Genomic DNA, 27,672 nt, shown 5'->3' with positions numbered 1-27,672 from the left:
TGAGTAAAAGTTTGCAGAACTGTTGGTATGTCTAAAAGGCTGTGGGACTCCGGGCGTGCGATTGTTTGTATTTATTTATTCATGAGTGACGTGTCTTTTGAGCTTTTCTTTCGTCGTGTTTCTATTGGAAGAATCTACAAAAGCTATAAACGTATTGTTTCTTTCGAAATAATTGTTTCTTTGCTTTTTATTCAAACTTTTGTGTGTGTGTATCTGAATGAACAGTGTGCAGTAAAGGTAAAAGTGGACAATTCGTGAAGGAAACATGGATACCCGTTTATTTTACCGAAAAAGACAAGGGAGAAGCTACATTCCTCCAGAAAGCAGTGACGAGGACTGTTTGGACAGTGATGACAGTGATCTGGATAAAACCTACGTTCCTGAACGACTTACAGGTGAGTTAGAAATTGACTAGCAATTTTCATAAAAAAATCATGTAAAGAGTTACATCAGTATAAGAAGTTGATTGGATTTTCGCTACAGTGGCAACTTTTACTTGCTCTAATATACAACTCTTTACAGTTCTTTTCATGTGTGTTCTTTTTCTCGTGACAATATATCAATTGTTGTTGTCCCAAATGTGTTTCATGCTTTTTATCTAAAAAATTGTGACTGTGACTTAGACCAGCATTGTAGCCTAGTCAGCTTTATATAGTTTCCCAGCACCATCTCTTGTTCAGTTTCTGATGACAAGTAATTCACACTCTACTTTTCAGGCTCACAATCAGGTGACAGTAGCAGCAGCGAAGAAAACTGTGATGAGCCAGATGAAGTGGGAGTGCCTTGTGTTTCAAACACAGAGCAGATAGTTGAACCTGAAGTTGGTGATAATCTTCCTCAGGCACAATCTCCATCTCGTTGTAATGTGCCGAAATTGAACCTTCTTTGGAAGAGGAACACGGTAAAATCTGTATTTCCTTCTCCTGTTTGGACTGGAGAAATTCCACCATCTACAGAAGTATTTTCACCACTAACGTACTTCAAAAAGATTTTTGACTCAAGTATCATTGACTACATATGTCAACAAACGAATCTGTATTCGAAGCAGTGTGATGTGGCCAACACCTTCAGTGTTACCTCTACCGAAATTGAACAATTTATTGGTATTGCATTCTACATGTCACTGATTGCTATACCTGGGAACAGAAGATACTGGAACAAGAAATGTGGTGTGAAACAAGTGTCTGATGTAATGACACTACGCAGATGGGAACAAATAAAGAGATATTTACATTTTGCTGACAATACTCAGCAACATTCTGCACCTGACAGACTGTTCAAGGTTAGAATGGTAAGCGACATGCTGCGAAAAAATTTATCAAAAATACCAATTGAAGAACACCTTGCAGTGGACGAACAAATTGTGCCATTCAAAGGTCACAGTAGCTTGAAACAGTATAATCCCAAGAAACCAAAAAAGTGGGGCTACAAAATATATTGCATAGCAGGTGCCAGTGGTATTATTTATGATTTCGAAGTCTATTCTGGACCTGTCAATCAACCCAGTCATCTTCCTAATGTAAACGCCAGTGGAAATGTAGTGCTCAGATTGGCTGAAAGAATACCAAAGTACAAAAATCATAAACTGTTCTATGATAACTGGTTCTGCAGTCCAGAGCTTCAAGTTGAGCTGGTAAAATGTGGTATTCACAGTCTGGGAACAGTACAATTGAATAGAGTGAGAAACAATAAGATGCCTTCTGATGCTGAAATGAAAAAGCAGGGAAGAGGCACATCTGTTGAATCCACTGCATCTGTTTCTGGATATGACCTGATTCTTGTGAAATGGCAAGACAACAGGTGTGTCAGCCTTCTGGGCACCTTTTCAGGTACTCACCCAGAAAGCCAGGTTGCAAGATATGACAAAAAAACAAAGCAACGTATCCAAATAAAATGCCCAAAGATTGTGAAGGAGTACAACAAGTTTATGGGAGGTGTTGACACTATTGACTCCTTATTAGCTCTGTACAGAACGAAAATCAGGTCAAAGAAATATTACATGAGACTGTTCTTCCATTTATTGGACATGAGTTGTGTTGTTGCTTGGCTACTTTATAAGAGAGCCTGTCATGAAGATAGTATTGAAGAGAAAACCCAGATGGCTTTGTTTGATTTCAAGCTTGATATTGCTGAATCCTTATGCTGGTCAGGAAAACCATCCAAGAGACAGTCGCTGGATAGCTCACCAGGCAGTGGCACCAAAAAGAGAAGGCAGCCAAATACAGCAAATGCTGACATCAGGAAGGACAGAATCGATCACTGGCCTAACTACTGTGAAAAATCTGCCAGATGTAAATATAATAAATGTCAAAAAATAACAAAAATAATGTGTACCAAATGTAACACCTATTTGTGTTTTGTACCAGATAGAAATTGTTTCTACAATTTTCACAATGTATAAATTCTGGAAATATGTAACTGCATAGTAGTGACATTTTGCTAACTGATGTATACCCAACTTTTATAATGTTTTTTATTTTTGTTTTTTGAATAAAATTTAATTTAAAGTCTTAATTTGTGGATGTACCATAAATTTTGAACTGTGTTCTCCAAAAATTTAGTACCTTATACGAACTAATATAAACGTACTCATTACATCCGTATTTGCGCAGTGTATATTTGAACATACAGAGTGATATTTTCCAAAATATATATACTAGAAAGTTTATCATCATCTATTTTTCATTCATGGGCACTATGAAGTATAAATCCAAAGTTGTTATTTGAAAATTCTTAGTTTTACTGTTCTTGTGCAATAGAGGGTTAAGTGCATAGATAAAGTAACTATACGTGCATAACTGAATTAGCAAGAGGTTAATTTAGTCAACCAGAAACTACAATTCTTTGCACAGTTCCTTAACTATCATCTTTCACTCGTCAGATATCTGGTGTGTGAAGCGCACGACGCCTGCAGAGACCCGTAGTCCTTGGTGTACGTGTTGCCGTAATTTCAAGCAGCTGAAAGAGACTTTTGACTGTTTTTTCAGATGGAATGTGTAGTTTAGGATATCTTTTGCGTACATAATATGTGCATGTTGTTAAACGTCTTTGACCTAGTCAAAGGAGATTACCATGTCTCCCATTTCAGCTGCGGAACAAGGGAAGTCCAATTCTTCTCCCACGGAGCCTTTGATCTTGAACTGATGACAGCACAAACTCAAAACAGAACATCCTATATGGCGGATATTGTAGATAGTTGAAAATACTTCGTCAAGCAACAGTTTCACACTTAATGGATGAAGTACAGCAACAAACATAATCAATAATTAACGCTCAATGAACGTCAACAAAAAGATAGCCCACACTATTTCATACTGACTGTTCTCTGCACAACCAGTAAGACCCAATATCAATAAGTATTTTTATAAACACCCTATATTAAATGCAGAGTACACCGTTGACTTCCGCAATACTCGCAATGTTTTTGAAATTTAAGTTTCTCAATACAAATTGTTCAAAACCAGGCGGAATCAGTATTAGAAAATATAGGGAATTCACATTATGATGAGCACCTTTTCTACGACATATTTATCGATAATCTCTCAAGCACCATTCGGTCCTGCATGAGAGTGATGGACAGAACTGAAAATTTCAAGAATCGAGAAATCTGCTCCACAGAATCAAGGCGAACTGAATATCCCTCCTGGAACTTACTAATACAGCCTGGTTGCTAGGCTTACCGTGCACCTTAGTATATTGAATCTACTGCGCCGGCGTCCATATCGTGCAAAGCGTTAATTCATGAGGAAAATGGCCATTTTTGAGGACATAACACTAGAATTAAAGTAATTTTTTGAAATATTCTATAAACTTTTGTTTTCGTAGTCAAACCAAGTTGAAAGTAAAAAATGATTAGGGAACTGGCGAAGTTGTATTAACACTACGAATGATTTTATAAAGAAGAATTGACATGAACAGGAAATACACAAGTATTTAGCAATCACTGATGCAGAGAAGGCTCTCTGCAGGGTGTTCGGGAAGATGCTGATTGAAGAACCCAACAAAATTGGATACTCTATGTATATAAAACACTTATTCGTAATCTATACAGAAATCAATGACATTAAGAAAGAAGCTAGAAGAGATATCCGACAAGTTTTCCTTCTATATCTTTATTTATTTAATATCTGTGGAAAGTGCGATACAAACAACTAAAACAGGCACCATAGGGATCAAAATTAATGGTAAATCAGTATACTGTATTCGATTTACTGATGCTTTAGTAGTATTACCAGATTCTCAAAAAGGGACATGAACTACACGATAAAATTGGGCCAGATACTTTGGATAACTACAAACTGATAACAAACCCTAACAAGACTAACATAATGGTGATCAATAGATCAACGAGATAAATAATGGCAAATATAAAGATAGAAGTGAGCGAAATGTAAACCACTGTGAAAATCCAATGGAACTTGCACATATGCGTAGGGCAGTGTCTTTAGCATGCCTGTCGATCGCTTCAAGTCGCTCTTTTCAGTTCAGTGCCCAAGGTGATCACGAAGGAATGTCTAAAACAACGCGTCTCCCGGGAAGTATATGGATCTGGTGAGAGATTTCGCCAGAAGCTGTGCAGTCCAGATAACATAAATGTCATGTGCTTCTTTCTTCAAGACAGTTTCCATAAACATTCTGCAGGGGCAATGACGACGCTCCTGCAGCTATTACGATGCTAAGTGTTTCATCACCCACAATACAGGTGTTAATTGGCTCACTCCGTTGTTCATCTCTGCTCACATGAACCACTGGCTACGAAGACAACATTTTGGCACAAACAACGAAAGGCAGACAAGCTTAAAGAACTGGCGGAAAACACAGTCGGCTGCTTTCTGTGACGAGGGTACTGGAAAGTTTGTACAACGCCACGGCAGATGTCTAAGTCGGAGCGGCGACTATTTAGAGAGGTAGCTAGAAGGTGTCGCTAAATGTTGCAAATAAAAGATATTTGATTTTCACTGTGATTTTCATTTCATGACCGATCAGACTTTACTTTCCGAAGAGCCCTCGTATAAAGCATTTGTTAATTTCTCACTAGTGTACGAAGTCCCTTGACAGGTGGAAAGCGAGACACAGTTGTGTTGTGGGCTGCCTACTCGGCACATTGCAGGCGATCTGATTCAGCGCTATAAGCAGTGCTGTGTCCGCCCCCCATAGCTGAGTGGTCAGCGCGACAGAATGTCAATCCTAAGGGTCCGGGTTCGACTCCCGGCTAGGTTGCAGATTTTCTCCGCTCAGAGGCTGGGTGTTGTACTGTCATAATCATCATCCTTTCATCCCCATCGACGCGGAAGTCGCCAAAGTGGCGACAAATCGACAGACTTGCACCCAGCGAACTGTCAACCCGACGGGAGGCCCTAGTCACACGACATTTAGCAGCGCTGTGACTTACTGGTGATTTCATTCAGTGAGCTGAAAATTACTTCACTGATCGCCTTTCTAGCTGTATATGAAATATCCAGTGTAACGGACATTCATTTCTTCGAAAAATTTCTTCACGTGGCACACGAAGTTGCATTTCAGTTTCGATAACTTTATTTCCGATACACATTTTGGGGCAAAACCTCCACCAACTGGGTATTAAACAATCGTACGAGGCTTTCCATCTGGAACTGGCGAAAACCGAATCTGCGAGATTTGATGTTCTTTGTGAACAAAACATGGACGGTAGTAAAAGAAACTGCGATACTTTAAATTACCGTGAGAAAATGCTTCAGTAAAATCTCATGGGTGAATGAAACTTTACTCTTGGGATATCTTCTTTCAGACAAGAATATTCTCTCTGTGAATTTCGTGACACATTATAATTTTACGATATAAAGCGTGTAATCAAAAGAAGTGCAAAAGCAGAAACACAGTACACTTAGCTTAGAACTAGAATGTAGTATTGTAATAATCAATGTGAAAAAATGCCGTTACCTGAGGTAGCGGTAGATGTACAGGCGTGACAGGGAGACTGGTTTACCAGAGTCCCAGAGGGCCATCAGCTTGAGTGCAACCAGGCAGCCGCTGATGGTGAAGAAGGTGTCCACGATCAGGTGGCCGTTCATGAGGATCGCATCCAGCACGCCTTCGTAGAGCTGCAACAGGCAGGACCAAAACACGTGCACTGTTTAGCTTTCAAGAAGATATTATTACATTGTTGAATACTTAGCTTATCGTCCTTGTACGCGAATGAAGGAACTAAGTTCCGTTCTATGCTAATGGACTGACAGGAGCCATTTTTCTCCGACGTGCCCTTTTGGGTAAATCGGGATTGGCCAATGTCACTGTTTACAGTAATAGTGTGAAGGACACGGTAGAACTGTGGGTGGTATAAACTCAGCCACAGACAACCAGATCTGATCGTACTGTTATTGAATTCTTGAATGGGCATGAAAATCTGAAATTTACGCCGGTTCCCATACGAAGATTTGTTCAGACTGACATTATGGCATGTGATGATTCACTATCTTTGTCACGTTTCATCTTTTATGACAGGTAATACATTACGATCTTTTTTCCAGAGTCTCTCTATGTCTTGGCGTTCTACTGTACTTGTGTTACACTGTTTTTAAAATGCACGACAGGAATCTACGAAGCTCGTCGCGATACTAATCAATTTCACTGACTGAAATGGGAAGAGTAACATTACCAACACTTTGAACGAACGTTACAAAACTGGTATTTCATTATTTCTATGAGTATGGGAGAAGATGGGGTCACTCTTACTTTCAGCATAGAAAAATCTCATTCCTACAGATGAAGAATGGTGCGAGAAGGGTGCGTCCAACACTGTTGGACCTTCTGAGGAGAAGATCGCAGGGCAGCATGACCAGAGAACGTGATCGGGGTCTTATCAGCACTTTTTGTTTCTTTTGGAAAGTCGAATCATCAGTATAACGGACGTGGGAGCATCATACCAACCGGTCCCACAGAGAGTTGGCGGTAGCGCAGCGACTGCAGGTTAGTGGCGAGTAGAAGAACTCAGGATAATATTATGCCAAAGAAAGTAGGCACAGGTGTTTCTAGAAGGACTGTATGTTTGTTCGGTTTGGTTATTTTTAGGGCGCAGATACATATAAAGTCATACGCGCCCATGTTAGAAACTTAGACCACTAATACTATACGTTGAGCCCAATCGATGTAAGCAAAGAGAGCTACGAACAAGGACTTTCTCTTGGAGGCAGGTCTACAAAATACGCCGTAGACACAACGAAGTCACCGAACTAAAGATTAAATGTCCTTCGCCATATTGCTAAGAAAACGTGTTCGGTGGCCCGCGCGTCGTTCGCTAAACCGGTTGATAACTCAGATGGCACTTTGAACGTAATTGTTGAAAAAAAGGGCATTCACTCAGGAAATGGCGCATCGTCAAAAATTGATGACAATGAGCGCCAAGTGGCTGGGGATCACCACTAAAACAAATGACGATGGCTAAAACCACAGTGCCCAATACGGCTTGAGGGCCGAGAGGAGGTCGGCCAAGCCACTGGGAAAAGTTTGATTCTCCGGAGCTTGTTCACATGAGAGAGGACCAGTGGTAATACCAAAGTGACATCACCTGCTGACAGACGGCAACACGGAGATCATCTGAAGGAACGGAAGAACCTGTGAGCTGAGGCAGAAGGACTGTAGCCTTGGGAGCAGAGTCAGCAGCCTCGTTTCCCGTCAGACCGACGTGACCAGGAACCCACATAAAACATCACAATGGCTACCTTAAGAGTGAGCAAGTGGAAGCTTTCATAGACCCATTGCACTAAGGGATGGACGGTGTACAGCACACAGAAGCTCTGAAGAGCACTGAGAGAACTGGAGCAGATGACGCAATAGAAAAGCCCCTGTCACCGGACGTACTTCTTGCCCTGATACCGTGCGAAGTGTTCTGCTGTAAATACTGAGCAATGTTCCGGAAGTCTGTACCGAAAAACGTCGATGCCGATGACGATGGCACACCCAATACCACGGTCAGTCCGAGAGCCATAAATGTATGCAAATATACTATCGCTAATTCCGTGCGAGGGCCGAGAAATTTACAGCGATAGATCGATTATGAAGTAGATTCCTTTGGAAGCGAATGAAGTCCAACGTGAACGCGGGAAAGTAGCGTGATGTTCAGCTGTCAGAGCTATAGTCGAAAGCGAACTCCATGAGGTAATGAGAAGAGGGAGGCGGCAAGTGAGTCATCGAAGAAGGAGGCACAGGATGGGTTACTGTGCATGGCAGAGAAACGGCATACGTGTCCGCAGAGGAGAATATCACACCGGTATGACAGTGGTAGTTTGGCAGCTTCTGCATAAAGACCTCCAACTGGCGTAGTGTAAAAGGTGCCAGGGGCCAAACGGATTCCATGATGGTAGACTGCAATTAGACGGCGCAAGATGGACGGACGTGCAGATGTATAAGCAAAACAGGCGTAGTCTAGTTCCGGACAGACAAGTTATTGGTGCAAACGGAGGGGGGGTAGTCCGATCCGCTCCCCAGGAAGCACCGCTTACAACACGTAGGACATTGAGGGACCGGGTGGAGCGAGCGGCCAGTAAGACACACGAGAGGAACAAGAACGTTTTCTACAAAGCATGAGCCCCAGGGATTTCCTAGTTTTAGTGAAGGGAAGAGCAGCAGGCCCAAGATGTAAAGACTGTGGTAGAAACTCACGTTGACGCCAGAAATTCTTACAAACGGTTTTCTCAGGGGAAAAGCGAAAGCCATTGTTGATGACCCACGAGTAAAGGCGATCGAGACATCGCTGAAGACGCCGCTCAAGGAGACAAGTCCGTGGAGAACTACAATACATCGCAAAATAACCGACGAAAAGGGAGCCAGAGATGTCTGGTGGGAGCTAGATCATAACAGGGTTAATGGCTAAAGAAGGCGACACTCAAGACAGCCCCAAGACACCGTGCTTTCCTCGATAACGGTCTCCGACAAAGTAGAACCCACATGTCATGAAGAAAACGAGGTAGGTGGCCTAGGAAAGCGCACAAAGAGTACAGAGGAAACCAGTCCTGCAGCAGATGTAGTAGCCTTTCTCCAAATCAGAAAACATGGCCAAAGTCTGGTATTTTTTGCAGAGAACCGTTCATGACAAGGGTTGGCAAAGTATAAATTGGTTAAATGTAGAACGGCGCGCTCTAAATTCCAATTGTGCAGTGGTTAGGAAATTTCTAGACTCGAGCCACCATGCCATCCAGGTATGAATCATATGTTCCATCACCTTGCAAATACAGATGGTGAGAGAAATGGTGTAGTAGCTAGAAGGACGGCGTTTGTGCTCACATGGCTTAGGTATGGGTATGACAGTGGCTTCACGCCAGCATCGGTTCAGATACAATTGTAAGTAAGTATGGAGGAGAAATTGCTTGCCCGCAAGAGAAAGGTGCTGCAACATCTGAATGTGAATATCGTCTTGCCCTTGGGAGTAACGTCGGGATAAACTGTGAGCATGATTCAGCTCCATTATAGGAAAGGCAGCATTGTAGAATTCACTATTATGAGAGCAGGAGGATACCACCCGAGCATCCTCTACTCGTTTTCGGTGGAGGAAGGCAGGTTTATTGTGGGTGGAGCTCGAAATATCTGCAAAATAGGGGCATAATGTGTTGGAGGGAGCAGTAGGATCCACTATGATATCATCTGCTACGGTCATGCCGGAAATTGAGGAATGGACGTCGGTTCCAGAGAGTCGTCGTATGTTGGCCAAGACGATGGAAAAGGGAGTGGAACAGTCAACAGTATTAGTAAATGAAAGCCACCTAGCTTTTTTTGCTATCGCGAAGAATGCGATGACACTGCGCACCCAACTATTTATAAGAAATATGGTTCGACGTCGTAGGACGACGGTTAAAAAGGAGGGGAGCAAGTTCTGCATACGAACTGCGTCGCTGCACGCCTCAGTCCACCAAGGCACCGGGACACGGCGCGGTAAAGATCGAATGCGAGGAATGGAACGTTCTGCGGCGGTAAGAATAACATTTGTAAGGTATTCTCCCTGGTCATTATAACTGGGGAAATGCTGTTCGTCGAAGGTCGCCAGGGAGGATTAAAGCCTTTAGTCGGCCTTAGAAAGCTGCCAATGAGGTTTACACATAGGTGGGGTAGGAGACAGCACACGGGTAGCACACAGAGAATAATCGCTCGAGTATGCATCAGAGAGAACAGACCACTCGATACGACTGGCAAGTTGGGCCGTACAGAACATGAGGTCCAAATGGGAATAGGTGGGCGTGCAATCAGAAAGGAACATGGCATATTAAGGCAGATGAGCATCAGTTGACTGAGAAGGTCAGACCAGGGGGCATTGTCGGATAGGTTCTGCAAGAGCCGCAAATTGGGTGGTTTGCATCAAAGTCACCGAGTAGCAAAAAGGGGCGAAGGACTTGGCCAATAAGCTGGAGGAAGTCTGCTCGGTAACACTGAATGACGGACGGATGTAGACATTACAAAGAGAAAAGGTGAATCAAGGAAGGAAAATGCGGACTCCAGAAGCTTGCAGCCGTGTGTTCAGTGAGATGGTTTGAGTATGAGCGTCATTCCGGATGAGCATCATGACTACCCCATGAGATGGCCGGCCGAAGTGGCCGTGCGGTTAAAGGCGCCGCAGTCTGGAACCGCAAGCCCGCTACGGTCGCAGGTTCGAATCCTGCCTCAGGCATGGATGTTTGTGATGTCCTTAGGTTAGTTAGGTTTAACTAGTTCTAAGTTCTAGGGGACTAATGACCTCAGCAGTTGAGTCCCATAGTGCTCAGAGCCATTTTTTGAACCCCATGAGATGGAATGCCGTCTTTGGGGAGGGGGGCCGGATGGGCAGAGTGGACTGGAGAGAAATTCGAGAGATCAAAGTAGTCGTGAGGACGCAATTTTGTTTCCTGGAGGCAGGAAACAAGTGCTATTCCAAGAGCAACCATAATTCCTCCTTGTTGGATCTAATGGCACGAACGTTCTACTGGAGGAAAGCCATGATGGGGAAAGGGGAGGAGGGAAAAATGATGTGCTGTCATCACGAAGACTCGTTGCTACAAGCGCAGAGACTGGAAGATCCTGTTCCATTAGATCTACAGAGGGGTCGACACTCTCACTGGATCACCCGCAGTTTTCTGGGCAGAATAACGGTCGGCGGTGCGCACTGGCGAAATGGAGATTGGAGTAGTGAGGGTATCACGCAGCTACCCAGCTGAAGAGGGTCTCCGAGTCGGGGAAGGAGATCGTTTGCTCCGTTTGATATCTTGGAACTTTTGCGTTTGTCACATGAAAATGCAGATGTTTGTTGATTGGAGGGACGTAAAAACGCGGGAGTAATCCTTCTGTATTTTTAAGTCTACCGGTTGTGTAGCAGGCAATTTTGCCGCCGATGGCTTGTTGCACACCTGGAGGAGGAGAAAGGGAGGCTATTGAGCGATTTTAAAACCGCAGTGCTGAATTAGAAGTCGCAAGTCTGTATGGCAACGTCCGTACTGTAAGTGATATAACGCAGCGACAGGGGAGGCACGTTTTCCTTCACTCGGATTTCCTGGACGGCCCTCTTATCGAAATACACGGTACATTCTAGGGACGAGGCTGCATGGTCGTCATTGCAATTGAGACAGCGGAAGAAGGAGGCGGGCAATCGCCCTCGTGAACATCCGTACGACAAGTAACACATTTGGTCGTGTTTCGACAGGACATTCGAGTGTGGTTGTAACGTTGACAATGGCAGCAACGCAACGGTTTTGAAATGCACAGTTGGACCATCATGACTTCATAGCCCTCTTTGATTTTCGATGGAAGCACTACTTTATGAAACGTGCGAGAAAGAATGCGTGTAAGCGCTAAGGTTGCATCAAACCTATTTCATTACTCGATGGACTGCGGTGATGAACTGATCAGAGAGGTAATCTTGGATTTTTCCCTCGGTCAGACCATGGAGCACTCTAGTGTAAATAGGACCACTTGAAGAATTCAGAGTTCGATGGGCATTAACACGAACGGGCTAGCCGTGGAGGAGCTGCAAGCAGTTATAGGGCTTGATAATCACAATTGGTCTCCAAAAGCAAAGCGCAATTACGTAAACGAGAACAGTGTTGTACAGGGCCTCGAACTGCATCAACACGTTTCTGAATAATGAACGGATTAAGCGTAGCAAATGACTGATCTTCTCCGGTGTGTGCTACCACGAGGAGACAGAGAACGAAGAAAGAAAGAAAGAAAGAAAGAAAGAAAGAAAAAAACACAGAAACTAATAGGTAATATGTCGAAGCCATTTACTAGGGAACACGCAACATAATAAGAAAGAATAAAGCCTCAAGATAAACTCTGGACTGCTGTACTGCATGAAACGATTGTTGCAGATAAAAAGAAGAGAACCAGATTGCTAATTACCAGGGAAACGCCTTCAGGCATTGGCGCAGGAAATACACATCATTTCCAGACGCGGGGTCGACTCCAGTCCACCACCAATAGAGAACTCTGACAATGCCAGGTATTGGTGCTGGCGAAGCGTCAGAAACATCATTGAACAAACGTCGGCCGAAGATATGCAGACGAAAGCAAACAGTCAGTACGTCAGCAAAGGCCATGTGAACAACAACTTTATTCTACTGCTAGCTGAATACCCAGCGTTGCCCCGGTTTGTATTTACTCCATTCTCCTATTTGTCCGTCTCATCCTTCCCCCTCTTTCTCCATCTCCTCCTCTCCCACTTTCTATCCATTTGCTACTCCCATTTCCCTGTGTCCATCACTTCCTCTTTTCCTCTTTCCTTTCTCTGTTCCTCTGCCTCTCCCTCTCTCAATCCAACTGTTCCCGTCCCCTCCTCCTCCCCCCTTCTAAGTCAATCTCTTCCTCTCCCTCTATTCCGTCCTCACGCACTCTGTCAATCTCCTTCTCCTCCTTTTCTCTATGCGTCTCCTCCCACTCCTCTCTTCATTCACCTGCTAATCTTCCCTTTCTCCGTTTCCTCTTCCCCTTGTCTTGGTTCAACTCCTCCTCCCCATTTCCCTCCATCTCCCTCTGCTTGTATCCTCTTCATCCTCTTCTCTCCTGCCTATCTGTCTGCCTCTTCCATTATCTGTCCATTTCCTCCTTTAATTCTCTCTGTCCATCTCCCCCCCCCCCCCTTCCCCATCTACACTCCTGGAGATTGAAATAAGAACACCGTGAATTCATTGTCCCAGGAAGGGGAAACTTTATTGACACATTCCTGGGGTCAGATACATCACATGTTCACACTGACAGAACCACAGGCACATAGACACAGGCAACAGAGCATGCACAATGTCAGCACTAGTACAGTGTATATCCACCTTTCGCAGCAATGCAGGCTGCTATTCTCCCATGGAGACGATCGTAGAGATGCTGGATGTAGTCCTGTGGAACGGCTTGCCATGCCATTTCCACCTGGCGCCTCAGTTGGACCAGCGTTCGTGCTGGACGTGCAGACCGCGTGAGACGACGCTTCATCCAGTCCCAAACATGCTCAATGGGGGACAGATCCGGAGATCTTGCTGGCCAGGGTAGTTGACTTACACCTTCTAGAGCACGTTGGGTGGCACGGGATACATGCGGACGTGCATTGTCCTGTTGGAACAGCAAGTTCCCTTGCCGGTCTAGAAATGGTAGTACGATGGGTTCGATGACGGTTTGGATGTACCGTGCACTATTCAGTGTCCCCTCGACGATCACCAGTGGTGTACGGCCAGTGTAGGAGATCGCTCCCCACACCATGATGCCGGGTGTTGGCCCTGTGTGCCTCGGTCGTATGCAGTCCTGATTGTGGCGCTCACCTGCACGGCGCCAAACACGCATACGACCATCATTGGCACCAAGGCAGAAGCGACTCTCATCGCTGAAGACGACACGTCTCCATTCGTCCCTCCATTCACGCCTGTCGCGACACCACTGGAGGCGGGCTGCACGATGTTGGGGCGTGAGCGGAAGACGGCCTAACGGTGTGCGGGACCGTAGCCCAGCTTCATGGAGACGGTTGCGAATGGTCCTCGCCGATACCCCAGGAGCAACAGTGTCCCTAATTTGCTGGGAAGTGGCGGTGCGGTCCCTTATGGCACTGCGTAGGATCCTACGGTCTTGGCGTGCATCCGTGCGTCGCTGCGGTCCGGTCCCAGGTCGACGGGCACGTGCACCTTCCGCCGACCACTGGCGACAACATCGATGTACTGTGGAGACCTCACGCCCCACGTGTTGAGCAATTCGGCGGTACGTCCACCCGGCCTCCCGCATGCCCACTATACGCCCTCGCTCAAAGTCCGTCAACTGCACATACGGTTCACGTCCACGCTGTCGCGGCATGCTAGCAGTGTTAAAGACTGCGATGGAGCTCCGTATTCCATGGCAAACTGGCTGACACTGTCGGCAGCGGTGCACAAATGCTGCGCAGCTAGCGCCATTCGACGGCCAACACCGCGGTTCCTGGTGTGTCCGCTGTGCCGTGCGTGTGATCATTGCTTGTACAGCCCTCTCGCAGTGTCCGGAGCAAGTATGGTGGGTCTGACACACCGGTGTCAATGTGTTCTTTTTTCCATTTCCAGGAGTGTATGTCCATATCTTCCTCCTCCATCCTCCTCTCTTCATTCTTTGTCCATCTCTTCTTTTCTCTCTGTGGATCTCACCCATTTCAGTCCATTTTCCCCTCCCCCTCGCTCAGTACATCTCATACTCCTTCCCCCTCTCTATCTATCAATCTCCTCCAGCGTCCTTCAATCTCCACGTTATCGCCACACCCCACAGTATTTCTTTCCATACAGTAAGCAGTATGTGTACCAAGTTTGGTTGAAATTGATCGCCGGCCGCGGTGGTCTATCGGTTCTAGGCGCGCAGTCCGGAACCACGCGACTGCTACGGTCGCAGGTTCGAATCCTGCCTCGGGCATGGATGTGTGTGATGTCCTTAGGTTAGTTAGGTTTAAGTAGTTCTAAGTTCTAGGGGACTGATGACCACAGTAGTTAAGTCCCATAGTGCTCAGAGCCATTTGAACCATTTTTTTTAAATTGATCCAAACGTTTAGGTGGAGCTTATTAGCAGTGGGTGTGGCAGCCCACGCACATGTCACATATATTAAATATATATTTGACATGTTACCCACATAGTTCACCACCATCTCTAGCGAATTACCTTCTCCAGATTCGATTTCACGCAGGTCAATGTTTGTGACGTTAATTTTCCTGAACTATGAGTCGTAAAACGATATAATTTTGTACGTACATTCAGCAGCATATGTGGGTACCGCCTGCGAGCCATGTCGCGAATATAATAAGTAATAAGGAAGTAATAAGTTCAAACGTCATGCCTGATTAGGCAGTTTTACTTCACGAATGGTGAAAACGTGGTTTACGGTAAACTCTTTTTTCCTTTCATCATTTTGTTGGAGTTGTCAACGATAAAAAGTTTTGTAAAGGTTTGAAATTATGTGAAAAGTTTGTTACAGGTCACTAGGTGCCCTCGTTCTCAAATATTGGATGAGTAACACTTCTGTTGCCCACCATCCCCACCTCTTTGATAATTAGGTGACTCTTACCCCCTTTCCCCCATGCGATTCTTTCCAGACAGTAAATGACATGTTTACCAAGTTTGGCTGAAATAGGTCCAGTGGTGTAGGAGGAGATGTGGAACATACGTACCCATATATTTGCTTCTGAAATATGCATGGATTCAGTTGAAAACCTTCCGTTTCCCGTAGGGTCGACAGTTCCGATACGAGCGTGAAACGGCAAACGCGGCAGCTGGCCGTACTCACCGTCTCGATTTCGTCGGCGTTGACGAGCGGCCCTGATGTGAAGGCGTCGGCGCGGTGCCCGAAGACGACGAGCGCCGAGGTGAGCGCGCGCAGCCCGTCCAGGCAGGAGAGGTGGCCGGCGGGCGGCGAGGGGCGCTCCGTCAGCTGCCGCCAGCTGGACAACACCGACAGCGACGCCGTCCACGGCTCGGCTGCACAGCACCGGCTGTTACTAGCGGCCGTGGGCTAGACCACTAATTACGAGTAATACACTACTGGCCATTAAAATTGCTACACCAAGGAGAAATGCAGATGGTAAACGGGTGTTCATTCGACAAATATATTATACTGGAACTGACATGCGATTCCATTTTCACGCAATTTTGGTGCACAGATCCTGAGAAATCAGTACCCAGAACAACCACCTCTGGCGCTAATAACGGCCTTGATACGCCTGGGCATTGAGTCAAACAGAGCTTGGATGGCGTGTACAGGTACAGCTGCCCATGCAGCTTCAACATGATACCAAAGTTCATCAAGAGTAGTGACTGGCGTACTGTGACGAGCCAGTTGCTCGGCCACCATTTACCAGACGCTTTCAATTGGTGAGAGATATGGAGAATGTGCTGGCCAGAGTAGCAGTCGAACATTTTCTGTATCCAGAAAGGCCCGTACAGGACCTGCAACATGTGGTCGTGCATTATCCTGCTGAAATGTAGGGTTTCGCAGGGATCGAATGAAGGGTAGAGCCACGGGTCGTAACACATCTGAAATGTAACGTCCACTGTTCAAAGTACCGTCATTGTGAACAAGAGGTGACCGAGACGTGTAACCAATGGCACCCCATACCATCACGCCGGATGATACGCCAGTATGGCGATGACGAAAACACGCTTCCAGTGTGCGTTCACCGCGATGTCGCCAAACACGGATTCGACTATCATGATGCTACAAACAGAACCTGAATTCATCCGAAACAATGACGTTTTGCCATTCGTGCACCCATGTTCGTCGTTGAGTACACCATCACAGGCGCTCCTGTCTGTGATGCATCGTCAAGGGTAACCGCAGCCATGGTCTCCGAGCTGATAGTCCGTCCTGCTGCAAACGTCGTCGAACTGTTCGTGCAGATAGTTGTTGTCTTGCAAACATCCCCATCTGTTGACTCAGGCATCGAGACGTGGCTGCACGATCCGTTACAGTCATGCGGATAAGATGCCTGTCATCTCGACTGCTAGAAATACGAGGCCGTTGGGATCCAGCACGGCGTTCCGTATTACCCTCCTGAACCCACCGATTCCATATTCTCCTAACAGCCATTGGATCTTGACCAACGTGAGCAGCAATGTCGCGATACGATAAACCGCAATCGCGATAGCCTACAATCCGACCTTTATCAAAGTCGGAAACGAGATGGTACGCATTTCTCCTCCTTACACGAGGCATCACAACAACGTGTCACCAGGCAACGCCGGTCAACTGCTGTTTGTGTATGAGAAATCGGTTGGAAACTTTCCTCATGGCAGCACGTTGTAGGTGTCGCCACCGGCGCCAACCTTGTGTGAATGCTCTGAAAAGCTAATCATTTGCATATCACAGCATCTTCTTCCTGGCGGTTAAATTTCGCGTCTGTAGCATGTCATCTTCGTGGTGTAGCAATTTTAATGGCCAGTAGTATGGCTTACAAGTTCCAAACAGGTAACTCTGTCCCACAGGGCAAAGGACCCTAATGAGTACAGGACACGAAGTTACGCCCTGGTGTGTACTTCCGCCAGAAATTCGAAAACTAAATAGTTATATTTCCATCATATATTCATTATCTTTTAATCTATAGCGTGGTATAATCAGTATCAAGGTGTTAGTGCAATGAATCACAGAAATTTAACAAACGAGATAAACAGTTAAAGATCGATTATTTGTAACAAGTGGAGGTAAGGCCAGGGTTGAACTAAGTAAGTGAAACAGTTCGATGCCTTCAAACTCCACAGAACAATATCCCGCAAATCACTTTAATTAGGTGGGTGAACACGGAGCTCTGATAAGTTGAGAGCGAAAAGAAAGAAAGTGCATTATACAGAAAGCAACAGAAGAGTTAGTAAATGATATTTTCCAAAGAATTATTAAGTTGTTCTCGGAAAATAGATTCTCTCAAAATTTTGGAGAAAAAAGAAACGAAAACGCTACATTCAGTTCTGTAAAAATAGAGTCATACCAACAGTAGCCGTTGCAAACGAGCAGTAGTCGGTAAGTAGGGTGGAATGCAAGACATATTTGGGTGTACATACTGACGAAAACTTGAACTCGAAGGAAATAACCGGCCGGTGTGGCCGAGCGGCTTTAGGCGCTTCAGCGTGGAACCGCGCGACCGCTCCGGTCGCAGGTTCTCATCCTGCCTCGGGCATGGATGTGTGTGGTATCCTTAGGTTAGTTAGGTTTAAGTAGTTCTAAGTTCTAGGGGACTGATGACCTCAGATGTTAAGTTCCATAGTGCTCAGAGCCATTTGAACAATTTTTTTTTTTTTGAAAGGAATTATTAGTGAACTTCTCAAACAATGAAGTTCTGCTAGTTTTCTCATCGTATAACTGCTAATTTTGGAAAGATACATATCAACCTCCGAACATATTTTGCATATTTGCACTCAATAATATCGTACAGAATAATTTTATGAGGTAGCTCATCACTTAGAAATAAAGTTCCCAGTGCACAGAAGCGAGTACTAAGAATACTTTGTGGTGTTTACCCACAATAGTCAAATAAGTACCTCTTCAAGGAACTAGGCATTTTCACTCTCCCGTCACAACACATATTTTGCTAATGAAATTCGCCATAAATTACTCAATACAGTTTGGGAACACAGATGTACATACCTACAACGTTGGAGAGGAAATTTCTATGTCTGACAGGTGGCGAAGATGGACAGATCGTTTTGTTCTACTGACTGATTTCTACTTAAAAATTGGCAGGCAGTTATATATATAATATATATATATATATATATAAATGATATTTTCCAAAGGATGATTAAGTGGTTCTCGGAAAGTGGATATACATAAATATATATCCTGGTTTTTAAATGTAGTTGCATAGCTAGGAATAAAATGATAAAGTGTTAACGGTAATCATGTATGCATATCCTGTGAATGAACCCATTCAACATCATCTTGGTAAAGGAATCGTCCAAATGATTTTCTGATAAATCTGTTGCAAATATAGTAGCAAAGATGTAAAAAATTTAAATGCCATGACGTCATCCCTAAAGCGACAGTTTTACTGCATCTTCAGCGAAAATGTAGTAAGTAATAAAATTTTCCTTTCATTTTTTCTTCTGGGTTGTAAGCGAAAAAGTTTCGTAAGGGTTTGAAATTATACGTAAAATTTTTTTGCAAGTTACAAAGTGTTCTCGTTCTCAAATACTGGATGAATAAAATCTAGGTTTTCGCGTGTCGTGGCCTGGACTCCTTTCTCACGCCCATCCCCACCCTTTTGACAGGTAGAAAGTTCTATCCCCTCAGTGATTCTGTCCGGAAAATAAGTGATATGTGTACTAAATTCGTTTGAAATCGGTCCAGTGGTTTCGCAGGAGATGTGGAAGATACATAAATATATACACACAAACATACAGTTGTATAATAATTATGTACGGATATGTTTTTTTCATGATTCCATTTTGACGAAATAAAGGTTATACGGTGCACAAAGTTAGTATACTCACGTCACTTGCAAAAACCCCTAGAAATTCGTATAGAACTTTGGAGTTTACTGTGTTCAAACAGACGGAGAGACACAAAAGTTGTAATGAAACTTTACATCTCGATATCTTATGAAACTGCGTCTCGATATCTTTTTCCTGTGCCATAATTTTGATGAAGTAAGGCCTATACGATGCTCCAAATTACGCTCAAGTTCTGTGAGAACTGCATGAAAATTCGTTTGGTAGTTTTGAAGATTAGCGTATTCAAAGACAGACAGACACGACCGTTTGACTGATTTAGTGATCATATAATTAAACATTAGGGACCGAGAGAAAACATCATACAACCGATTCTCTGTCCCCTAAAATCCTAGGAATACTGGTATTTCAAAATTAGTAGTTTTCTACAGTGTGTCCTACTGTTTCTGGCGAAGAAAACGGTTGAATAAACTTTCGTTAACTTTCCCTCACGGTGTCTTATAAAGTTGTTTGTGCGATATAGTCATTTGTTAAATTTAATACGGTAATTTTCATCCGGTGTTCCTTGCAGTTTCTAGAGAAATATTTCCGTAAAAGCTTTCGCTCACTGTGTTTAGTTTCTTTGAGTATTTCAGTGGACGCTGGAATTTGTGGTTTTAGTCAAGAAATTGGGTGACATTTTTGTGGTATTGGTATTAATTATGGTTTAGTGATATTAATAGAAGTAATTGCTTTCTTATTGGAGAGCGAAATTCGAGATCGCTTTTGTTAGTTCTTTAAATTGTTGTACGGTGGTAACCGATCTTTGGTAACGTCGATGTTTAGTTTTTTCAGTAACTGTTAACATTTTACCGTGAGTGAGAATCGTAGGCTTTGTTGTAGTCTTGTGAGTGGTGGGTTATGATGTGAGATTTGTTGAAAGTATTTTCACTGCGGGAATGCAGTGGGGAAGCCAGTGGGCATTCTAACAAGATCCTCTCTCTGAAATGCAGAGTTTTTAGCAGAAAGAAGTTAATATAGGAGCAGGAGTATAAGGTCTGTGCCTTCAGGTGCAGTTACAAAACGCAAAGGAGGAACTGGTTCGTATGAGGAGAGAGAAGGGTGCTGGGGAGTGGGAATTGGCAGCTGGTAAGAAGGCTGCTAGAAGGAGGAGACTTTCAGATAGTTGTAATTTGAGTATCGTATATAGATTTGTCCAGTTATCAGAGTACAGCGAAGAGGAGTCTCTTCTAGCAGTAAGTGTAAGAAACATGCAGCAGACCCAGCAGTTAAGGCCCATAAAACAGTTTCACTTTCAAATAGAAAAAAAGAAGATTCTGCTATTAGGTAGTTCACATAGCAGTGATGTAAACTGGCAATTGCGGGAACTGTTGGGGACAGAGGACCACGTCAGCATGCCGCAGACCTTAATAATTAAGGGCCATAAAGCAGTTGCAGTTTCAAATACAAAAAGAAGGGTCTGCTATTAGGTAGTTCACGTGGCAGAGATGCACACCAGCAGTTACAGGAACTTTGGAGACTGAGTACCAGATCAAAGGCATTGTGAAGCCTAGTGCAGGGTTGGCTCAGGTGATAGTTAATTTAGGGGAGTTATGTAGGAATTTTACGAAAGAGGATCAGGTAGTGGTTGTACGTGGATCTTGGAATAGTCTTGATAGGAACGGGGAGTATGATGTAGGTGATGATCTGGAAAAGATAGCTACTCAAACTGGCGGCACAAATGTGCACTTCGTGCAATTGTTCCAGCGTTTTGATCGGCGTCAACGTAACGCTGCTGTTTATCATGTTAACATGGGGTTTGAGAAAACAGTGATGGCGGAGACCATAGCTTACAATGCAGTGGTGCCAGTAGAGTGTATCAGTAGATGGCGTTTCACTATGCATGGCCTGCACCCCAATACACTATGTGATCAAAAGTATCCGGACACACACAAAAACAAACAGTTTTCGTATTAGGTGCATTGTGCTGCCACCTACTACCAAGTACTCCATATTAGAGACCTCAGTGGTCATTATACAGAGTGACAGGGCAGAATGGGGAGCTCCGCGGAACTCACGGACTTCGAACATGGTCAGGGGACTGGGTGACACTTGTGTCATACGTCTGTACGTGAGATTTCCACTCTCCTAAACATCCTTAGGTCCACGGTTTCCGATGTGATAGTGCAGTGAAAACGAGAAGGGACACGTACAGTGCAAAAGTGTACAGGCAAACTTCGTCTGTTGACTGACAGAGACCGCTGACATTTGAAGAGGGTGGTAATGTGTAATAGGTAGACATCTACCCAGTCAATCACGCATGAATTCCAAACTGCATCGGATCCACTGCAAGTTCTGTGACAGTTAAACGGGAGGTGAGAAAACTTGGATCACATAGTCGAGCGGCTGCTCATAAGCCACACCTCACGCCGGTAAATGCCAAACGACGCCTCGCTTGGTGTAAGGAGCGTAAACACTGGACGATTGAACAATTGAAAAGCGATGTGTGGATGACGAATCACGGTATACAATGTGGCGATCCGATGGCAGGGTGGAGGTATGGCGAATGCCCGGTGAACGTCATCTGCCAGCCCACAGTAAAATTCGGAGGCGGTGGTGTTATGGTGTGGTGTTTTTCATGGAGGGGGCTGCACCCCTTGTTTTTTTGCTTGGAACTATCACAGTACAGGTCTAAATTGATGTTTTAAACACCTTCTTGCATCCCACTTTTGAAGAGCAATTCGGGGATGGCGATTGCATCTTTCAACACACCTGTTCACTATGTACGGCCTGTAGCGGAGTGGTTACACGACAATAAAATCCCTATAATGAACTGGCCTGCACAGAGTCCTGACCTGAATTCTATAGAGCACCTCTGGAATGTTTTGAAACGCCGACTTCGTGGCAGGCATCACCAACCGACAACGATACCTCTTCTCAGTGCAGCACTCCGTGAAGAATGGGCTGGCATTCCTCAAGAAACCTTCCACCATCTGCTTGAACGTATGCCTGCGAGAGCGGAAGCTGTCACCAAGGCTAAGGGCGGGCCAACACTACATTGAATTCCAGCATTACCGATGGAGGGCGCCACGAACTTGTAAATTATTTTCGGTGTGGTGTCCGGGTACTTTTGATCACATAGTGTAGGTATGGAAAGTGGGGTAGGCACTATGGTAGGCAGTATGGTAGGCACTAGTGGGATCACTCATTGGAAAATCCCTGTAGTAGTTGGTCTTAGAGCTGCACCGTTTTTAGATCTAAGTCAGCTGACAGGTATCTCTACTTACAGGAAGTCTCTCTAACAAAGGAAGCACCTTCAGAGAAAGTCAGCCATCTAAGAACTAAAGAAAGTAGCATATTTCATCAAAGTGTAAGAGGTATAAGAGATAAACTGCTTATAGATGTTGACTATGACATTGCAGGTATATCAGATCACCACTTAAATACTGCGATAATTCAGAAGCTTCCTTTACTTGGACATAGATTACATGGCTGTTTTTCAATAAGTTCGTGGCAGACTGGGGAAATGACAATGTACGTAAAACACAGTATTCCATTTGAGCCCCTATATGTATCAAGGCACCGCACTTAACGGGTATTTGAATTTTGTGCAGGGATTTTTGAATTCAGTGAAACTAAACTTTCAATTATGGTTATTTACAGGTCCCCTAACTCTGGCTTCTGTGCTCAAGATAGACGGGTTCTTGGTTTATTTTTTATGAGGTATCCAACATTAGTTGTATTAAGTGACTTCAATATTACTTTTATATGTGACTGTGCAAGAAACAGGATGTTGGAAGATCTGCTAAATTCATTTAATCTGATTCAGACTGCACTTTTTCCAATCGGGTGCAGGGGAACATTAGCACAACTATAACCAAAATTTTTATTCGTTCTTCATTACTAGATGGACATCCTGTTAATAAAAAAGGTGATAGCCTTTCACACCATGACGTACGAATTTCTAAAGTGAAAGGTTTTTATACTCAAACAATTGTTATATATAAGATGGACCAGAGGACAGAAGATGAAGCAGGAACTGGAAGAGATTAAGACCCACTTCAGGAAAAACAATAGCAGACACTTTTTCGGGAAATTCAAAAAGAGTCTGATTGGATACAAGTGTAGAGAACTGTTTATAAGAGATAAGAAAGGGGAGCTGGCTGTTACTGCGAAGGAGAACTGTCGGATTTTTGCAGAGCACTTTCACGACCTGCTGCACTGTGAACTACCTGAAGAAGAGCTGGAACTGGGGACTGCCCAGAAGAGAGAGAGAGCCACGCTCTCCAACCAGGGAGGAAGTCGCACATGCCATAAGCGATCTAAAGAATAATAAGGCAACTGGAGAAGATGGTATAGTAGCCGAGATGATAAAATGCTGAGGCAACAAAGCAATAAGCAACATGACCAACATAATTCACCAGATCTGGAGAACAAAGAAGTTGCCAGAAGGATGGAAGAATGCAATTGTAGTACCAATACATATGAAGGAGGACAAGAAAGATGCAAACAACTACAGAGGAATATCGCTTCTAGAGGTCGGATACAAGGCGCTGTCAAAACTATTGCTCAAGAGAGTAGAAGAATAGGTAGAAATTACAGTTGGCGACTACCAAGCGGGATTCAGGAAGGAAAGAGGTTGTATAGAACAGATATTTATCCTGAAGCAACTGGTAGAACATAGGGCATTAAAAAACAAAAGGACAATAATAACCTTCGTGGACTTCAGAAAGGCACGACTCCATCAACAGACAGACTGTTGTTAGGATCATGAAGAACAGAGGACTTGATGGAACTACACAAGAACTCATAAAAGAAATTCTGACAGACACAAAAGCAAGGGTGAGATTCAGAGGAGCACTGTCAGAAGAATTTGAGATCGAGACTGGTGTTAAACAGGGAGATGGATTGTCACAATTGTTGTTCAACATAGCACTGGACGAAGTGATCAGGCAGTGGAGAGCAATAAACGAGGAAATGGGAATACCAAAGACCCATTTGGGGGAGAAAGAGGACAACAGGGTTCAAGTGGACTGCCTAGCCTTTGCAGACGACATAGCAATAGTGAGACGGAAGAAGATGCAAAGACACAACTCGAAAACTTAAGTAAGGTAGCCAGAACGGTAGGACTGAGGATAGCCTATAACAAGACAAAGACATTAAATACCACTTCAGACTGGGAAACACCGGAAGGCACTGTAGAAATGGTGGACCAATTTAAATACTGGGAGAATTTATAACAGGAAGGAACAGCAGCAAGGAAGGAATAACAGAGAGGATAAAGAAGATGATGTTAGCCTTCTGCATGACGAGAGAGATATACAATAAAAAGAATATATTTACAGAGGCAAAGATAAGCCACCACAAGGCAACTGTGAGGAATGCAGTATTATATGCTGCTGAGACGATGACACTAGGAAGAAATGCGGCAGAACAACTACAGAAAGAAGAGAGAAAAATACTGAGGAAAATACTAGGTCCCAAAAGAGGTGGATCTACATCTACGTCTATATGACTACTCTGCAATTCACATTTAAGTGCTTGGCAGAGGGTTCATCGAACCACAATCATGCTATCTCTCTAACATTCCACTCCCGAACAGCGCGCGGGAAAAACGAAAGCCTAAACCTTTCTGTTCGAGCTCTTATTTCTCTTATTTTATTTTGTTGATCATTCCTACCTATGTAGGTTGGGCTCAACAAAATATTTTCGCATTCGGAAGAGAAAGTTGGTGACTGAAATTCCGTAAATACACTCCTGGAAATTGAAATAAGAACACCGTGAATTCATTGTCCCAGGAAGGGGAAACTTTATTGACACATTCCTGGGGTCAGATACATCACATGATCACACTGATAGAACCACAGGCACATAGACACAGGCAACAGAGCATGCACAATGTCGGCACTAGTACAGTGTATATCCACCTTTCGCAGCAATGCAGGCTGCTATTCTCCCATGGAGACGATCGTAGAGATGCTGGATGTAGTCCTGTGGAACGGCTTGCCATGCCATTTCCACCTGGCGCCTCAGTTGGACCAGCGTTCGTGCTGGACGTGCAGACCGCGTGAGACGACGCTTCATCCAGTCCCAAACATGCTCAATGGGGGACAGATCCGGAGATCTTGCTGGCCAGGGTACTTGACTTACACCTTCTAGAGCACGTTGGGTGGCACAGGATACATGTGGACGTGCATTGTCCTGTTGGAACAGCAAGTTCCCTTGCCGGTCTAGGAATGGTAGAACGATGGGTACGATGACGGTTTGGATGTACCGTGCACTATTCAGTGTCCCCTCGACGATCACCAGTGGTGTAAGGCCAGTGTAGGAGATCGCTCCCCACACCATGATGCCGGGTGTTGGCCCTGTGTGCCTCGGTCGTATGCAGTCCTGATTGTGGCACTCACCTGCACGGCGCCAAACACGCATACGACCATCATTGGCACCAAGGCAGAAGCGACTCTCATCGCTGAAGACGACACGTCTCCATTCGTCCCTCCATTCACGCCTGTCGCGACACCACTGGAGGCGAGCTGCACGATGTTGGGGCGTGAGCGGAAGACGGCCTAACGGTGTGCGGGACCGTAGCCCAGCTTCATGGAGACGGTTGCGAATGGTGCTCGCCGATACCCCAGGAGCAACAGTGTCCCTAATTTGCTGGGAAGTGGCGGTGCGGTCCCCTACGGCACTGCGTAGGATCCTACGGTCTTGGCGTGCATCCGTGCGTCGCTGCGGTCCGGTCCCAGGTCGACGGGCACGTGCACCTTCCGCCGACCACTGGCGACAACATCGATGTACTGTGGAGACCTCACGCCCCACGTGTTGAGCAATTCGGCGGTACGTCCACCCGGCCTCCCGCATGCCCACTATACGCCCTCGCTCAAAGTCCGTCAACTGCACATACTGTTCACGTCCACGCTGTCGCGGCATGCTAGCAGTGTTAAAGACTGCGATGGAGCTCCGTATGCCACGGCAAACTGGCTGACACTGACGGCGGCGGTGCACAAATGCTGCGCAGCTAGCGCCATTCGACGGCCAACACCGCGGTTCCTGGTGTGTCCGCTGTGCCGTGCGTGTGATCATTGCTTGTACAGCCCTCTCGACATTCGACGGCCAACACCGCGGTTCCTGGTGTGTCCGCTGTGCCGTGCGTGTGATCATTGCTTGTACAGCCCTCTCGCAGTGTCCGGAGCAAGTATGGTGGGTCTGACACACCGGTGTCAATGTGTTCTTTTTTCCATTTCCAGGAGTTTAGATTGCTTTAGACATTAACAGTGTTACATATTGGAGGGAGTGCATCTGTGCGACCTTGATGTAGGGGGAACCATTGGTTCCGCGACATACGCTTATTAAGATTATCTGATTGTATTTTTCCCTAGTCGCCCTTTTCGTTCGTACATACAGTAGTCAAAAACACTGAGTATGATCGAATTTTCGTATTAGGATACCTGGGCATTTCTGAAAGCTTGACTCAAACTTTCACTGTCACTGATGTTCCTGCATATGATATTCAAACAGCGCTAACGGAGACACTCCCACAGCCCATTTATGAATAGCACCGTTGTGGAAATGGAGTCGATGTAACAACATACTCATTATATGAAATGTTCAACATTTCTTAACGTAATGTGCTTATATCATTTCATGAGATTGATTTCATCCTCGTCGACCTTGCTGTATTACACGCGACACAGAGGCTACTCGTGGTTCGGTAGTGCCATTTGGGGTTGTTTGCGTACCAGGCAATTTGTTGTCCAGAACAGAATTCTTCTCATTCACATATGTTTGATGTAAAAATAGAAGACAGTATCTTACACATTAGATGTTCAGCGTGGACGTAAGATGCATCCCACGATTTTTACAGTGGCATTAAGTAGATGTCCATGAGATAAATCCTGCTCTGAATGAAGAATGTTTATTACATATCTGTTTCGATAGTATGGTTTCGAAATATAATTCATTGAAGTACACGAAACTTGTCTGATTCGTATGACAGAGATGTATTATTTCCCCGTAAGTTAAGTATCTCTTTGTCACTAAAACTCTATTTTATGTTTTCAAGAGATTAATATTCGATTGCCTATTACATTAATAATTAAATTACAAAACAATTTTTTAGTACCTATAATAATCGAACACCCTGTATATATTGAGATTGTATTGTTCTGAATTATTATTCCTTCTTTGCAGTTTCATTATCCTGAAGTGGACAATACCACTTTCTATTTTTTCTATTTCTATGACAGAGTAGAGATATCTTCTCAAAGAATAAGTAACGCCGGCCGGGGTGGCCGAGCGGTTCTAGGCGCTACAGTCCGGAACCGCGCAACCGCTACG

The 27,672-nt window shown here is 44.6% G+C and overlaps 2 protein-coding genes across 2 annotated transcripts in view; one reads left to right on the top strand and one right to left on the bottom strand.

Annotated features, from left to right (window-relative positions):
• Positions 1 to 27,672, bottom strand: part of LOC124805532 (O-acyltransferase like protein-like) — a 370,573-nt gene that overhangs the window by 92,589 nt on the left and 250,312 nt on the right. Inside the window, exons 6-7 of the mRNA XM_047266101.1 lie at positions 15,707 to 15,897; positions 5,920 to 6,080 (exon numbers count right to left, since the gene is read on the bottom strand). Coding sequence (XP_047122057.1) covers positions 5,920 to 6,080; positions 15,707 to 15,897 — 352 coding nt within the window. The remainder of the gene's footprint in view (positions 1 to 5,919; positions 6,081 to 15,706; positions 15,898 to 27,672) is intronic.
• On the top strand, positions 60 to 2,487 carry LOC124805039 (piggyBac transposable element-derived protein 3-like). The gene is made up of 2 exons (XM_047265459.1): positions 60 to 395; positions 717 to 2,487. Exons 1-2 carry the CDS (start codon positions 266 to 268, stop codon positions 2,399 to 2,401), a joined length of 1,815 nt encoding a protein of 604 aa, XP_047121415.1. The 5' UTR covers positions 60 to 265; the 3' UTR covers positions 2,402 to 2,487.

This window comes from Schistocerca piceifrons, chromosome 7 (assembly GCF_021461385.2).
Source record: "Schistocerca piceifrons isolate TAMUIC-IGC-003096 chromosome 7, iqSchPice1.1, whole genome shotgun sequence".
NCBI classification, from domain to species: Eukaryota; Metazoa; Arthropoda; class Insecta; order Orthoptera; family Acrididae; genus Schistocerca; species Schistocerca piceifrons.
This window is presented reverse-complemented; position numbering and strand designations above follow the sequence as displayed.

Bases quoted from the DNA above. Each gene is read 5' to 3' on its own strand.
- LOC124805039 (XM_047265459.1), top strand. From the start codon at position 266: ATGGATACCCGTTTATTTTACCGAAAAAGACAAGGGAGAAGCTACATT. The intron at 396-716 runs GTGAGTTAGAAA...TCTACTTTTCAG, and splicing joins CGTTCCTGAACGACTTACAG to GCTCACAATCAGGTGACAGT.